This window comes from Gorilla gorilla, chromosome 4 (assembly GCF_029281585.2).
Source record: "Gorilla gorilla gorilla isolate KB3781 chromosome 4, NHGRI_mGorGor1-v2.1_pri, whole genome shotgun sequence".
Taxonomy (NCBI): Eukaryota; Metazoa; Chordata; class Mammalia; order Primates; family Hominidae; genus Gorilla; species Gorilla gorilla.
Window position 1 is genome coordinate 13,833,888 of NC_073228.2, and position 14,359 is coordinate 13,848,246.

Below are 14,359 nucleotides of genomic sequence, written 5' to 3' on the forward strand. Positions count from 1 at the left end.
TAGCCAGGCATGGTGGTAGGTGCCTCTAGTCCCAGCTACTCAGGAGGCTAAGGCAGGAGGATGGCTTGAACCTGTGAGGCAGAGGTTGCAGTGAGCCAAGATCTTGCCACTGCACTCCAGCCTGGGCAACAGGAAGAGACGCTGTCCCAAAAAAAAAAAAAAAAAAAGTCATTGCTCATTTAATCTTGGAGGCCACTTGGAGGAGCATGGCGTCTTTGTCTCGCCCTGGGTGAGCACACTGAGGCCCAGAGTTTGATGATTCCTTCAAGGTCTCAAAGCTTGCCTTCTTCACAGTGCTTGGTGATGCACGTGGTTGTTTCTCAGTATGGTTTGCCAAAGGGATGCTCTGATTCAGGAGGCTGAGGTGGGGCCTGGGAATGTTCATTTCTAACCTTTTCCCAGGTGATGCTGAGGCCACTGGTCCAGGGGCCACCTTCGGCCTTAAGCCGCTAATTAACAACATGAGTCACTTTCATCTGGTCCAGGCTTGTCGCCCCCTCGACGGAACACAGAGCTCCCTCTTTCCCTCTTCACCTCATCACCAGCCCCCAGAACAGGACCCAGCACTAGCAGCACTTAATCGTGTTTGTTGGTGAACTGATGCGTCATGTGATGCTGGGTGAGAAAAGGACGGCCGCAGGAGAGGCGGAACTGGCCAACTCTTTGATGACCATGTGAAGAAGCCCCCAGCCCTGAGGGCGAGAGGCCAGAGCCTCCCTGATGCTGAGTCCAGACCAGGAGTCCAGCCAGGAGCTGGTCACTGGTGGAGCTAGAGGCTTTTCAAGTGCATCCTGGGACTTCTGACCTTCCCTCCTGACAGTTCTCATCCCCCGCTGCCGGTGAGTCACCTGGGAGCTTCGAAAAGTCCCGATGCCCTGGCTGCTGGCCACACCCAGACCAACCACATCAGAGTCGCTGGGCTGTGGCCAGCTTGTAGCAGCTACTCAGGTGTTCTCCAAGGCTGAGAACCACAGAGTTAGAGTCACTGCAGCATGGCAGGGGTGGGGGTGGGAGAACAGGAGGCTTGGAAAAGGAAACTTGAACAGGCTCAAGAATATCAGACACAGCCTTGGGAGGGGGGCCCAGCCCTGCCCTGCCCTTGCGGCCAGCTGCCTCACCTGCCTGGGCCCCTGCCCGCTGCTCACGATGCAGGCCCGTACATACCACTAAGGCCCAGGCGGTGCGGGTACCTTCACCCCACGGATCCGCAAGCTTGGCTCAACCAGGGAGCCATGAAAGCAGGCTGGGAGAACACGGCTCTGCAGGAAGCCAGGGCTCTGCTGAGTCTCCCAAGGCAGCTCTGTGGACGTGAGGCTGCTAGGTTAGAAGACTGGACGGAGAGGATTCCCGCCAGGGAGAGGCTGACCCAGCACGCTCTCACCAGGCTTCAGTCAGCCCCTCAGTCAGGGCCAGGAGCCGCCTCTAAGCCCCACACTGGGGCAGTGTGGCTCTGGAGCCCGAATGCCTGGGTTCAAATCCCAGCTCTGGCCCTGGCTGACGCTGTGGCCTCGACTGTCTCAGGTGAAGGAAGAGTAACAGGAAGGGATGATGCCGGCAGTTTGCAGCTGGAACACAGAGCAGGGCCCCAGGCAGGCTTGCTATAACTGTGGCCAGTGCTTTTCTTCCTTAGGAAGTGGTTCCCAGACTCTTCTGAAGGCACTTCCATCAGTAAACAACTTCTGAGCATTCCCAATAGATGTATGTGTATAAATTGCACTCATGGCTCTAAAACAAATCAGCAGAACACATTCTAGAAAAAATTGCATTCAAGAGATACTATACTAATAGATTATGTATATTATAAAAAACACAATAAAAAATAGACATTTTAAAGGGATGAGATTAAAATATAGAAAGAAAATTCCCATATGTTTTTCCTGCTGCCCCTGGGGTTGTGTGTCCATCTTTGGGGACCTCTGAGGGAGGCCCTGGAGCCACTGAGAGGGGCGGTGGTCGCCAGGGGTCTGGAAGATGGAGTAAGGAGGCCTGAAGGGGCCCCAGGGAGGCTGCGGGGAGGCAGGGGTCGGGGTTACAGCTCCGCGCCGCTGGGGAAGCGGAATCTGCGGGCGGAGGCCGGGGCACCGTGCTGTCCAGGGCAAGGGGAACGCAGTCCCGCGGCATCCACGACGAAGGGGCCCGGCCGCGGGGCCTGGGGTCCCGGGGAGCCAGGGCATGGGAATCCGGGGCAGAAGGACTGCGGGCGCGAAGCTTGGGAGGCAGGGTACTTGGGGCCCGGAGAGTCGCTCGGGCCTGGCTCCGGCAGCAGTCGCGACAGGTCCTCCACCAGGTGCCACTTCTCCTGAACCTGCTGTGAGGAGAACAAGTGGCGAGTTGCGACAGGCGCTGCTTCCCACGAGCGGGTGTGAGGACAGCAGCGGCAGCAACTCTGCGGCCCATGGGCCAGCCCGCACCCAAAGTAGCCAGAGGCCACGCCCCGCCCGAGACCACACCCTCCCAGGGCCACGCCCCACCAGGGTCCCGCCCCGATGCAGCCCTAGACCACGCCCTCAGGAGTCCCGTCCACAACGCAGCCAGATGCCACTCCTTCCACGTCCCGGCCCGAGACCACGACCTCCAAGGGCCCCGCCCCCAACGCACCCTGAGACCACGCCCCACTAGGGTCCCACCCCATGCAGATCTAGACCACGCCCGCTAAGAGTCCGTCCCCAAGCAGCCCAAGGCCACGCCCCCGGTAGAGGCCCCACCCTGAGGCCACGCCTTAGCCAGGTCACTGTTCTTCCCTCAGCTCTATTAAGCCCCTGTCCCCAAAACTAAAGTCGTAATTTGTGTGTGTGTGTGTGTGTGGAAACTGGGTGTCTCCCTGTTGCCCAGGCAGGATTGCAGTAGCAAGACCACAGCCCACTGCAGCCTGGACCTCTCAGGCTCAAGCGATCTTCCCACCTCAGCCTCCGGAATAGCTGTGACCACAGGCACGCGCCACCACGCCCAGCTCATTTATTTGATTTTTAGTAGAGACGAGGTCTTGCTATGTTGCTCAGCCTGGTCTCAAACTTCTGAACTCAAGCACTCTTCACGCCTCAGCGTGAGCCACTGCACTCAGCCATGTTATCCTCTTTTCCTTTTTTGAGACGGAGTTTTGCTCTTGTTGTCCAGGCTGGAGTGCAATGGGGCGATCTCAGCTCACTGCAACCTCCGCCCCTCCGCCTCCTGAATTTAAACGATTCTCCTGCCTCAGCCTCCCTAGTAGCTGGGATTACAGGCGCCCACCATCACGCCCAGCTAATTTTTTGTATTTTTAGTACAGACGGGGTTTCACTATGTTGGCCAGGCTGGTCTTGAACCCCTGACCTCAGGCAATCCACTCACCTCGGCCTCTCCCAAAGTGCTGGATTACAGGCACGAACCACCGTGCCCAGCTTTTTTTTTTTTTTTTTTTTTTTTTTTTTTTTTTTTTAGTAGAGACGGGGTTTCGCTATTTTGGCCAGGCTGGTCTTGAACTCCTGACCTCAGGTGATCCACCCGCCTCGGCCTCTGAAAGTGCTGGGATTACAGGCGTGAGTCACCACGCCCGGCCACATTCTCTTTTTAAAAAATTAATTACTTATTTTTGGTGGAGACCAGGGTCTTGCTTTGTTGCCCAGGCTGGTTTTAACTCATGGCTTCAAGTGATCCGATCCTCCTGCCTGGGCCTCCAAAGCGCTGGGATTACAGGCAAAGGCCCAGCCCCTAAGGTCATGTACTTACCAGGTCTGGCTCTCGGTCTCAGGAGCCCGAGCTGTTCTCTTCCTCCCCTTCCCTGTCTTCACTCTCAGCCTGAGGCCACGCCCTCCAGTAGGAAGAACCCACCTGACCCGCTCAGACGTGTTCTAGGCCCTCGGCCACACATAGGGAAGGGTTTCCACTGAAGCTGCTGTCCCCTCGCCAGCCCCGAGGACACTCACCCACACCAGCTGCTTCCGGAGCCTGTGGATGGCCCTGGCATTGGCCTGGGTCTGGGAGATGCACACCGTCAGGACAAGGCTTGGGTCGGAAGGGGATTCATGGTCAGTTGCCTCTGGGGCCACAGGCGCCTCTCCCTGACTTCCTCTCTCCCCACCTCAATCTCTACAATACTCGGTACTGAGGTCTTCTCACTGCACACTGCTGTATCTGAGGATGGGACCCTCCTCTCCTTCCTCGCAGAGCCCCTCATCCCCTCCCCTCTGGCACAGCAATACCAATAGCTCAGCAGCTGCGGCCACCCAGACACGGTGCTTCCCCAGTGATCCTGCAATCCCCATGGCAGCCCAGAGGGTGGGCCCAGGAGGTTCCTGCTTTTCAGAGGCCCCTGCTTCCCTTGGCTTTCTGCGTCTGGCTCCTGGTTGGGGGTGCACAGGCTCACCACCCCCATGGAAGGAAGGACCTCCCCCTCCAGGTGTCCCCTCCCATGGCCCCTGCTGCCCTGAGCACCTGAGCAAGATGAGGAGGGGGAAGCTGAAGGCGTGGGAGCCCAGGTAATGGAGGGCACGCTGGCCAATGGGCGGGAGCCCAAGGGCCACCAGCTCCGGGACCACTTGCCAGGGTGCTGAGTAGTTGGTGAAGAGGCCGCAGTTCCAGGAGGAGTGGATGCTGGAGAGAGATGGCCAAGAGGGGCTGGCATCAGGGTCCTGGGTGAGAAACTGCCCCTGCCAGCCTCTGGGTGCCCCCCTCCTCTTCCCCTCACCTGCTGACCACATAGCCCAGGGGCACTGCAGCCAGAAGCAGGCCCAGGAGGAGCACTAGCTGGAAGAAGAAGGTGGAGCTGGAGGCACGGAAGGGCCGCGAAGATGCCCTGGAGTTCTTCAGGAGGGTGTACTGGGGGCGCAAGCAATAGCAACCAGGAGTCAGCGAGTTATGCAGACCCCAGGGGGCTGACACCCAGGGAAGGGGGCAGGAGCAGGAGCAGGAGCAGGAGGCGAGCCCAGCTCAAGGCATCCACCCAGAGGCACGAACCCCATACCCCCCAGCCATGAGCCGTCACCTTCTTGATGTAGAAGGTGAGGAAGAGGAAGACGCTATTCAGCAGGGGCAGCAGGGGGCAGTAGAAGAGGCCCATCCAGGTGACCGTCTGCCCCGCCACGATGTCCAGCACATTCTTGGGGACCAGGAACTCCTCCCGTTCCAGCCAGGCCCAGAACCGGCCTGAGAACCGGTCTACCAGCAGCCTGCAGGGATGGGAGGGTCCAGGTACTCACCACTCCAGACAGATGCGTGGGCTGTATCGGTCATGGCCACAGCCTGCCACTTACTCCCGGGCTCCACACTGGACCCGCTCAACCTTGGCTGTAGCCACTGGCCACCCCAACATGCCCGCGGCACCCCCACCTTTCCGGAGGCGTCACCCTAGGGCTCACCTCCGAGGCAGGGTGACCAGGAAGGCGAAGGCCACGGTGAGGAGGAAGTTGAAGATACTCAGCTTGTACAGCTCCTCCCCCACGGAGTTCTCCCAGCACTGGGGTGCAGGGGAAGGGGACCTGTCACCACTCACGGCCACCCCGGCCCTCCCTTCCCTTAGCCTCCTGTGAGGGTTTCTGTGGTGCAGGTGCCTTGCCTGGTGTCTGATAGAATCGTTAGGTTGAAACCCAGGCCTTGAGGATGGGATTAGAGCAGGAAGCCCCACAGCCAGGGCAGCCACACTACACCATGTGGCAGCAGTGGCGCCCCCTGGAGGTGTGCCACGGTGCAGGCAGCCCTGCTCACAGCTTCTCTCAAAGGTGACTAAAGGGGCAGGAACAGGGCTCTGCACAGTTTGAGGTGAGCTTTCTGGGGAGAAGGGAGAGACAGGCCCCGCCAGGCTGCCAGCCACCTGATAGTCACAAACGTTGTAGCCGTAGGACTCACAGCTGCTCTTGTCTCTGCCAATGCACAGTATGGTCTGACCCAGGGAGACGGAGAACATCCCCAAGCTGGCCAGCTTCAGCACCACGCACCTGGGGGCAGGGACCTTGTCAGGTGGAGGGGCCCAGGCACATGGGCACCGGGCTCTACCCAGGCTACAGGTGTGGCTGATGTCTGAGTGGGATCATGTTGTGTCCTGGGCCCAGCCTCCTTCCAACCTGCTCTGTCTGTGGCAATGTGGTCCAAAGTGCGTTCTCAGAGTCCGAGTCTCCAGGCGATTCATGGGAAAAAGGGTTCTGTGTTTTTGTTTTGTTTCAAGACCGAGTCTCACTCTGTCACCCAGGCAGAAGTTCAGTGGTGTGACCTCGGCTCACTGCCACCTCTGCCTCCTGGGTTCAAGCGATTTCTGACTAAATTTTGTATTTTGAGTACAGACAGGGTTTCGCCATGTTGGCCAGGCTGGTCTCGAACTCCTGACCTCAGGTGATCCACCCGCCTTGGCCTCCCAAAGTGCTGGGATTACAGATGTGGGCCACGGCGCCTGGCCAAGAGTTCTGTTTTTAGATCAGTTTGAGAAACACTGCACAGTCCAGCCATGTTCCCTCATGCCCGGTGTGGAGAGGCACATGCAGCAAGCCCTGCGGTGGAGAAGCCTATGGCCTTTTCAGGATCCTGACTGCAGGCGAGCTCCTCCTTTCCTCCGCCGCCTATGGACATTGAAGCCCATTGACACAAGCTTGCATGTCATAAACACGTGCCACGCATATGTACTGCACAATGCATGACCAGACCAAATAGGTGATCGTCTAAACGAAACATCATCACATGCATGTTATCTGTTTTTGCTTTTTTTTTTGAGATAGGGTCTCACTCCATTGCCTAGGCTGGAGTGCAGTGACGCGATCACAGCTCCCTGTAGCCTTGACCTCCTGAGCTTAAGTGATCCTCCCACCTCAGCTTCTCTAGTAGCTAGGACTGTGTGTCCTAGTCTTTCATCATGCCCAGTTAATTTTTTTGTATTTTTTGTAGAGACGGGGTCTTGCCATGTTGCCCAGGCTGGTCTCAAACTCCTGGGATCAAGTGATTCTCCCATCTTGGCCTTCCAAAGTGTTGGCCTTACAGGCGTGAGTCACTGTGCCTGGTTGCGTGTTATCTCTAAGGGTGAACATTCCCACTGCTGATACGGGGCTACAGAGTGGCTGGGAACAGTGGTTCTCCTGTTGAGGGAGCTAGGGGTAGGTGAGAGCTTTTTTTGTTTTGTTTTGTTTTTTGAGATGAAGTCACACTCTGTCACCCAGGCTGGAGTGTAGTGGCACAATCTCTGCTCACTGCAACATCTGCCTCCTGGGTTCGAGTGATTCTCCTGCCTCAGCTTCCCGAGTAGCTGGGATTACAGGTGTGCACCACCACACCTGGCTGATTTTTGTGTTTTTAGTAGAGACGGGGGTTTCACCATGTTGGCCAGGCTGGTCTCGAACTCCTGACCTCAGGTGATCCACCTTGGCCTCCCAAAGTTCTGGGATTACAGGCGTGAGCCACCACGCCCGGCCTCAAAAACAAAAGTTTCAAAGCAAACCAAACACAGCTGACTGTGAGGAAGCAGAGGGAAAAGCAGTTACGGCAAGTGGTGAGTGAGGGTGGCGTGAGGGAGAGAAGCCAGTGGGAGCTCAGGTGGGCTTTACACAAGAATTTCTGCAGCTGGATGAGGGGTGGAGAAGTAGGGGGTCTAGACAGGACCTAAGTGCTGAGACAGAAGATGGCAGAACCTGGGGGTGGTAGTCCCAGCTGCTCCGGCGGGAAGATCGCTTGAGCCCAGGAGGTCAAGGGCTTGCTTTTGAACTTGCACCTGGCAGGCACGATGAGCTTGACTTTGGCTGGGCGCTTCACCCATGTGAACCTCAGTTTCCTCATCCCTCAAGGGGGATGAGGATGGTCTGGACTTCACGGGTCACGTGAGGGTTGTCCAGGTAAGGGGAGTAAACCCTCGGCATGTAGAAGCTCTGCATGTCCCGTGTTGCTGGTTTTCCTGTGTGCAAAGCCCATTCCCAGCACCCCTGGCCACAGTCCCTTGCTCCACTGAATGGCCGGAGCTTGGTCCAGACTGGCGGCTTCCTTTGGAGGTGGGGGATTGGAAAGCCTTAGACCTGGGGCCCTGAGGTCGTGTGCTGTGAGGTGTGTACCTGCCTTCCCTTGGGCCACTAGTGAACGGGGAAGCCTCTCAGCTGGGGACCCCAGGTGCCAGGTGACAACCAAAAGCGAACAGCAGGATGCAGACTTGTTACATGCCCACTTGTCCCCACCAAGGGTGGCACTCACCAGATCAGAGTGAGGTTGACCTCCGTGTTGGGAGGGTAGTTCTCCAGCTGGACCAGGAATGTGAACAGCAGGGGGCCCAGGAAGTTGACCAGGGCGATGACCCCAGGGGGCAGGTACTGGAGCAGCAGAAACAGGGACTCCTGCGGGAAAAGGCAGGTCAGGGGAGCCCGCGTGCTGGGGGGCCCCTGTCGGCTCCCCGCCCCCCACAGTGCCCTAAAGTGTAACTCTGGGGCAGGCCCAGAATAGGGTCGCCTGTAAGCTATTCCCTTCAGCAGCCTGGCAGTTGGCGGGAATATCCAGTGGGAGCCCGCCTGCCTTGGCCGTGACCTGTGGCCATGACCGATTGAACCTCTCTGAGCCTCGGTTTCCTCATCTGTAAAATGGGATCATCCCGTCTCGCCCCCGCAGTTCTGGCCAGGATTAAATGAATGCAGTTGCCTGACACCTCCTTGTTGTCCTGTGAGTACTTGGTAGCCCAGAAGATGGCGCTGATGGCCCCAACCACCAGGAGCCCGATGAGTATGTTGACCCGCAGGTAGGAGAGCAGGTGGCAGGCCGTCTGGGCCCGGGTCTGCTGCTGCATCAGCTGGAAGCGACGGCCCTCCTCCAGCTCCACCTGCCCGGAAGAGTGGGGACAGAGGCAGCTGCAGGCGGGGTGGGCGTGGGAGGAAAGGGTGCAGGAAACGCTCTCACACACAGTCACAACCATTCATGCTCACATACACAGTCACAAACTCTCACACTCTCATGCTCCCATAGACACTCAGATTCACACATTCACAGGCGTGCTCACCATCACTCATTCAGTCACATGTGCCCTCACACTCGGCCACACATGCACACATATTCACACGCTCTCCATCACGCTCCCACAGGCTCCCTCCCACACACGCTCACACACACTGGCACGGTCGCACTTGCTCGCACACACCTGGAACACGTGGCTCTCACGCACTCGCTCCCGTATACCTGGAGCTTGTGGATCTCAGGCACTCACTCGCGCACACACCTTGAACTCGTTGCTGATCTCATGCTTCTTGATGGTGGCTGCTTCCTGCACCCGGATGCAGAAGTCCCATGAGGAGAAGACCTTGGCACTGAGAGGCGCCTGATAGCCCTGACCCAGCAGAGTCTTCTGCGGCAGCCCCTTCACCATCCTGCAGGGCAGGAGACCAGGGGCTGCTGGAGGAGGGGCACCTCTACCATCCAGCCTCAGCCTTGGCTCGGCTCTGGGTCTGGGAAGGCCCCTGCAGCCCCAGGTGTAGGTCCTGGTGAGTGAGGAGTCAGGGTAGGGGGCGGTGGCCCTGTTCCTAAGGTTTGCGGCCAGAGCCTGGGCTGAGGAAGCACCCAGGAGCCTGCTGTGCCGGGCCATGGGCCTTCCCGCCAATGGGAGGGTACCCTGCCAAGGAAGGGGTGATCAGGGAAGATTCCCCGGGGAAGGGGTGAAGGTGTGGGCTTCACTCTCACCGCCGCAGAGTCCCACAGAAGCAGAGGAGCAGGCAGGCCAGCGGGCTGAGGAGGTAGGCCAGGCGGATGCTGTACACCGAGCTGCTCTCGGGCCCCACTCGGTACGCACCGTAGAAGAGATAGGTGTTGGTGAAGGCCTGGGGACAGCGACGAAGATACCCAGCCCGGGTGAGCACCAGGCTCTGCTCAAGTGCTTTCCATATATGATCTCGTTAGCCCCCGTACAATCCCCCCATCAGGTAGGGAGTGTCCCGTCTTACAAAGGCCCACAGAGGTTCGGCAACTTGCCCAAGGTCACAGGGCTTTGAGAAATAGAGCCACGACTGGAACCCAGGAACCCCACTGGTGACCACTCGATGGCTTCCCAGGATGAGGGTGGGGAAGTGCTTCTCCCAGAGGCCGGGGCACTTTTCCCCTTTTGTCCCTGGCACCCCCTACACCAGCTGGGCTCTGAGGACCACGGGCATGTGCCCATGAGTCTATGTTGGGCACAGTGGCCTCAGCCTCTCTCTAACCCCACCACTGGCCAGGCCAGTCTGTCTAGGTAAGACCATCCCCTGAGGAGCCGAAGTGTCCCTGGAGGAGCAGAGGTCCTCTTAGACTTGTGTCCCCTGAAGCCAGTTCCCTGGGTCTCCCAGACTCTGGACCATAGCCAGGACAGACCTCACTCACCCTGCCAGTTAAAACATGCCAAAGTTGATTGTGGAACCTCAAAACGCCAGGCTGGGACTGGCGGCTACCAGGGCACTGGAGGGCTGTTGAGGAGGAAGGGGGTCAATAGAGAGGGATCCCCAAGGCACAGGTGAGGCTCTGCGGCTACTGCTCTATAACCCCCAACCCTGGGGAGGCCTGAGCAGGGGGCTGAGAATGTGCCAAAGGTGTGCCCCACACAAGGCGAGGTCAGGGAGAGAGAGCCCCGGGGCCTGCACGGCAGGACCACGCCCAGCGTTGTCCCCACGCTCTGGGCCCTGGGCCAGCCCCCCCATGGCGCAGGTGGGCACCGGAGCACTTCCCCTGGTGGGCCTCACACTCACTCAAGTTCAGGGTGGGGCCTGGGTCAGGGGGGCGGAGCCAGACCAGGGGCAGCAGCACGAAGCTTGCGGTGAGCAGCAGGCTCAGCAGGTTGAGTAGCAGCAGGAAGCGGAGGAAGGTGAAGTAGGACCGAATTCCTGTGCCGAAGAGGCCTGCAGTGGGGGAGCAGGGTGGGTCAGGGAGGCCGGGGGGCCGGGGCTGGGGCCGGGCTGAGAGTCCAAGGGCGGGCCCACCGGACGGGGTGGGGTGCCCGCCAGGCTCCCACCCGCCCGAGTCCGGAGGTACCGCTGACGTCACCTGGGGGTGTTGCGTGGGCCCGAGGTTTGCGGTGCCTGCGGGCGGAAGGGGTGGGGGGGGGGAGGGGCCGATTGGTCGGGGGACCCGGGCGAAGGCAGGTGGGATGATGCCACTCTCCTTTTTCCGATCTGGGCAGTGGGGCTCCAGAGAGGGCAAGGGGAGGTGCGGGTCGCGCGGGTCCTACCCCCGATCTCGTAGAGCGCCCCCTCCCAGAGTCCAAGGCCCCGGGCCAGCCGCTGCGCTGCCTCCCGCAGGCGCCTTTCCACCGTCTGCCGCCGGCGCTGCCACCGTTGCCAGCGCAAGGTCTGCACCCCCGCGGGCTCCCGCAGCTGCCTGGACGGGGGTGGTGACAGGGGCGCCCCTGAGTCACCCGCCCTGCCCACCCGGGCCAGGCAGCCGGGGTGCTCCCACACCATCCGACGGGGCAGCCTCGCAGCACCCCCCCACCCACCGTCTGGCGCCCGCGTGGCACCCACCAGATGAGGCGCTTGTCCATCATGGCATAGGGCAGCCCGCGCACGGGCGTCCCAGAGCCGCGCAGCCGCTCCATCTCTGCCTCCCACAGCTCCTCCGGCTCCGGCACCCCAGGGGCCCGCTCCGATGACACCGACCGCGGCAGCAGCATCTCGGCAGGCACGGGTGGAGGCTGGGGCGCCGGGCTGCCGGTGGGGGGGATATGAGTCCCCGGTTGGATGAGCCTTAAGGCCTTGGCTATGGCCTCTGTGCACGCTGGGCTGGGGGCGGGCCCTTCCTTCCCCTCTGCGCTGGCGTCGGGGCCTGGGCTCCTGCAGCCCTAGGGTTCACTTGCCCGGGTCTGCCGCTTTGCCGCCTCCGGGGCTCAGAAATGAGAGAGAATCCTGCTGGGGTCGAATTCGGGCCCAGCCCCGCTCCAACTCTCAGAGGGACACACAGCCACGGCCTCAGTCTCCCCATCTGTCAAATGGGGTGAAAGATCCAAAGGGCACAGAAAGTCTGGACCGTCACAGGCAAAGCCAAGACCTGCTGCACCCCGCATCCACCTGTGCCTGGGCCCACCGTCACCCCGAGGAGAGACAATTCCCTCTCTTCTCCACGTGCCAGTTTGCCCTTCTGGAAGAGCCTGTGTCCCAAACCCCACAGTTCCTGGGACTCGGCATCTGCCGCATCTGACTCTGGATGTCGGGGGACCCCCTTCTGTCTTCCTTCTTGTGGTCCAGTCTCCAGTCCCAGGTACCCCGCGAGCCCCTGATGAGGACCTGTGGCTACAGCCCGAGCCATGGGGACAGGAGCAGGGACCCACTGCTACCCTTGCAGGGCTCTAGCTGGCCCCCACAGCCCCTCACCCTCTGCATTCTCCCTCCACTGGACATCCAGCTCACCTGGGGACCTAGGGACCAAGTCCCTGGAGGAGTCCCCTTCTCAGACGACTCCTGCCAAGCCAGGCAGGGTGGTGAGGGAGCCCAGAGGAGGGGTCATATGACAGGAAACCCAGCTTCCCTCTCCACTACCTCCCTCCTCCCCTCTCACCCCACGGTTTCCTCTGCTTTAAACTGAGGCCAAGCAGGCACTTCCGGTGGGCCCCTGAGATGCAGAGGTGAAGGTGACAGGCGTAGGCCACTTGGCCTCCCAGGAAGCTCTGTGCATGCTGGGCTGCGGGTGGCCCACCCTTCCCCTCTGCACAGGAGTCAGGGCCTGGTCTCCTGCGGCCCTAGGGTCCACTGGTCCGGGTCTGCCGCCTGGCTGCCTCCAGGGATGTCCAGCCTGCAGCTGAGGCCCTCTCTGTTCAACTCCTTCCAGCCTGGATAGGCAGGACTTGACCTCGAGGCCTGAGCTGGGAGCCTGACGTGGGTGGGGATGGGGACGGTGGGGGCGCAGGGGCCAAACTCTTTATCTGCTGGCCGCACCCTGGAGGGTGTGATAATGATGGGTGTGATGGTGGGCTCCCCAGAACCTGGCTGCTGGGTTTCCAGATACTGTTGGTGTTACTGCTGTACTTCCAGCCCCTGTCATTGGCGTTATGATTGTGCCAAGACCCAGGCCTAGCACCTGGCCCATAGTAAGTGCTCAGGAATTGGCTCCATTCATGCTCTCCCAGGCTAGATGTTTAAGACATATCTTTGCCAATTCTCTGTCCTTGGGCCCCTGGGAAGCCCGCAGCCCTTCCTCTCTGCTCCCTCTCTACCTGCTATAGGGCCCAGTCATCTCAGGTCTGAATGTTCATAGCTTTTCTGCCTCTCTGCCCACCTCCTTCCTGGTTTCCAGAGTCCTTTCTGTGTGTCAGGCGCAAGCTATGTGCTGGTGCTGGGCACACAGTGGGCTGGGGTAGGAGGGGGCACAGAACTACAAATGTACATGTCAATACGAAGTGGTAGGTGCTCCACCAGGGTTCAATCTGGGGAGGCTCCCCAGAGGAGGTGGCATTCATGCAAATTCAGTGTGGGTATGCAGGGAGGGGGAAGCAGTGGGAGGAGAGGCAGGGGCTGGGTCTCCATGCCAGGGTGCCACTTGCCAAGAACCAGCTTGGGGTAGCCATCTGAGGACCACACTGGCAGCTCCAAAAGGCCCCAGCCTTGGCCCCTGCCTGGTCCTCGCTTTTGCTTGCCTGCTCTCCCCTGCAGCAGTGCCCTCTCCTGCCCTCCTGGGCCCCAGCTCACATTCACCCTGCCTGCTTCATGGCTTCTCCCCGCCAGGAATGACCCTGCCTTCCAAATGGGCTTGGGGTGGGGGGTACCATCTCAAAGCCAGTTTCCTCCATAGAGTTCCCAGGTGGACCACTAAGTCTCCTGCTTTGGCTGGGGGCACCCTAAAGGGTGATTAACTTCTCTCAGCCTCAGTTTCCTCATCTGTGAAATGGGAATATCAGTGCATACCTTCCTGGCTCATGGGGAATAACAGAAAACAGGGCAACGGGTACAGCACCTGGGGACAGTCACCTAAGTGGCAGCGTGTCCTCCTTTTCATCCCCTCCTCTCCACACAGCACACAGGAAGTGAGCCAGAACTCTTGCTAGATAAACAATGAACCCCGCCCAGGTGTCAGGAGTGGGAGATAACCAGGCTCCCCCCGCCAGGGTCGGGGAGAGTCAGCAGGAGGCTTGCGGGGGCGGGGGGGTGCTGCCCAATCTGGAGTGAGATACTCTGTGTCCGTGGGGCTTTCGGCGGCATCTTACGTGGACGATCCCTAACCATGGGAAGCAGATGAGTCTGGAAATACTGCCCCTTTTTGGAACTTGGGGAAACTGAGCGTCAGAAAAATTGGGGACTTCAACCAGGGGCTGGAATGAATCCAGCCCAGCTCAGACCTCAGGAGGAGGGGTGGGAAGTTGGCAGGGGAGGAAGGCATAGTCGCCAAGCGGCGCCCGGAGGAGGGCGGGGGCGCCGCGGGCCGGGCCGTGTCACGTGATAGCCGAGGTCCTCCCCCCCCCCCCCCCCGCCCACGTGGGCCGGGAGGT

At 60.0% G+C, this 14,359-nt stretch overlaps 1 protein-coding gene across 4 annotated transcripts; it reads right to left on the bottom strand.

Moving 5' to 3' along the window:
* Positions 1-1,674: 1,674 nt before the first annotated feature.
* TMC8 (transmembrane channel like 8) lies at positions 1,675-14,294 on the bottom strand. Of its 4 annotated transcripts, XM_004040922.5 has the most exons (16): positions 12,288-14,294; positions 11,406-11,862; positions 11,114-11,262; positions 10,635-10,784; positions 10,273-10,355; positions 9,601-9,737; positions 9,143-9,290; positions 8,579-8,749; positions 8,134-8,273; positions 5,786-5,909; positions 5,334-5,431; positions 4,961-5,144; positions 4,664-4,794; positions 4,411-4,569; positions 3,903-3,981; positions 1,675-2,308 (listed from the first exon to the last, which is right to left on the bottom strand). In XM_004040922.5, the coding sequence occupies exons 2-16, from the start codon at positions 11,552-11,554 to the stop codon at positions 2,030-2,032; spliced, it is 2,181 nt and encodes a 726-aa protein (XP_004040970.1). In that variant the 5' UTR covers positions 11,555-11,862; positions 12,288-14,294; the 3' UTR covers positions 1,675-2,029. The 4 variants fall into 4 exon arrangements, with proteins under 4 accessions (XP_004040970.1, XP_063562129.1, XP_063562127.1 ...); XM_063706059.1 differs by having other exon boundaries at positions 4,664-4,722; positions 11,406-14,294; XM_063706057.1 differs by having other exon boundaries at positions 11,406-14,294.
* Between the last annotated feature and the right edge of the window lie 65 nt (positions 14,295-14,359).

Bases quoted from the DNA above. Each gene is read 5' to 3' on its own strand.
- TMC8 (XM_004040922.5), bottom strand. From the start codon at position 11,554: ATGCTGCTGCCGCGGTCGGTGTCATCGGAGCGGGCCCCTGGGGTGCCG. The intron at 4,795-4,960 runs GTGACGGCTCAT...TTGCGCCCCCAG, and splicing joins TCACCTTCTACATCAAGAAG to TACACCCTCCTGAAGAACTC. The intron at 4,570-4,663 runs GTGAGGGGAAGA...ATCTCTCTCCAG, and splicing joins CTGGGCTATGTGGTCAGCAG to CATCCACTCCTCCTGGAACT.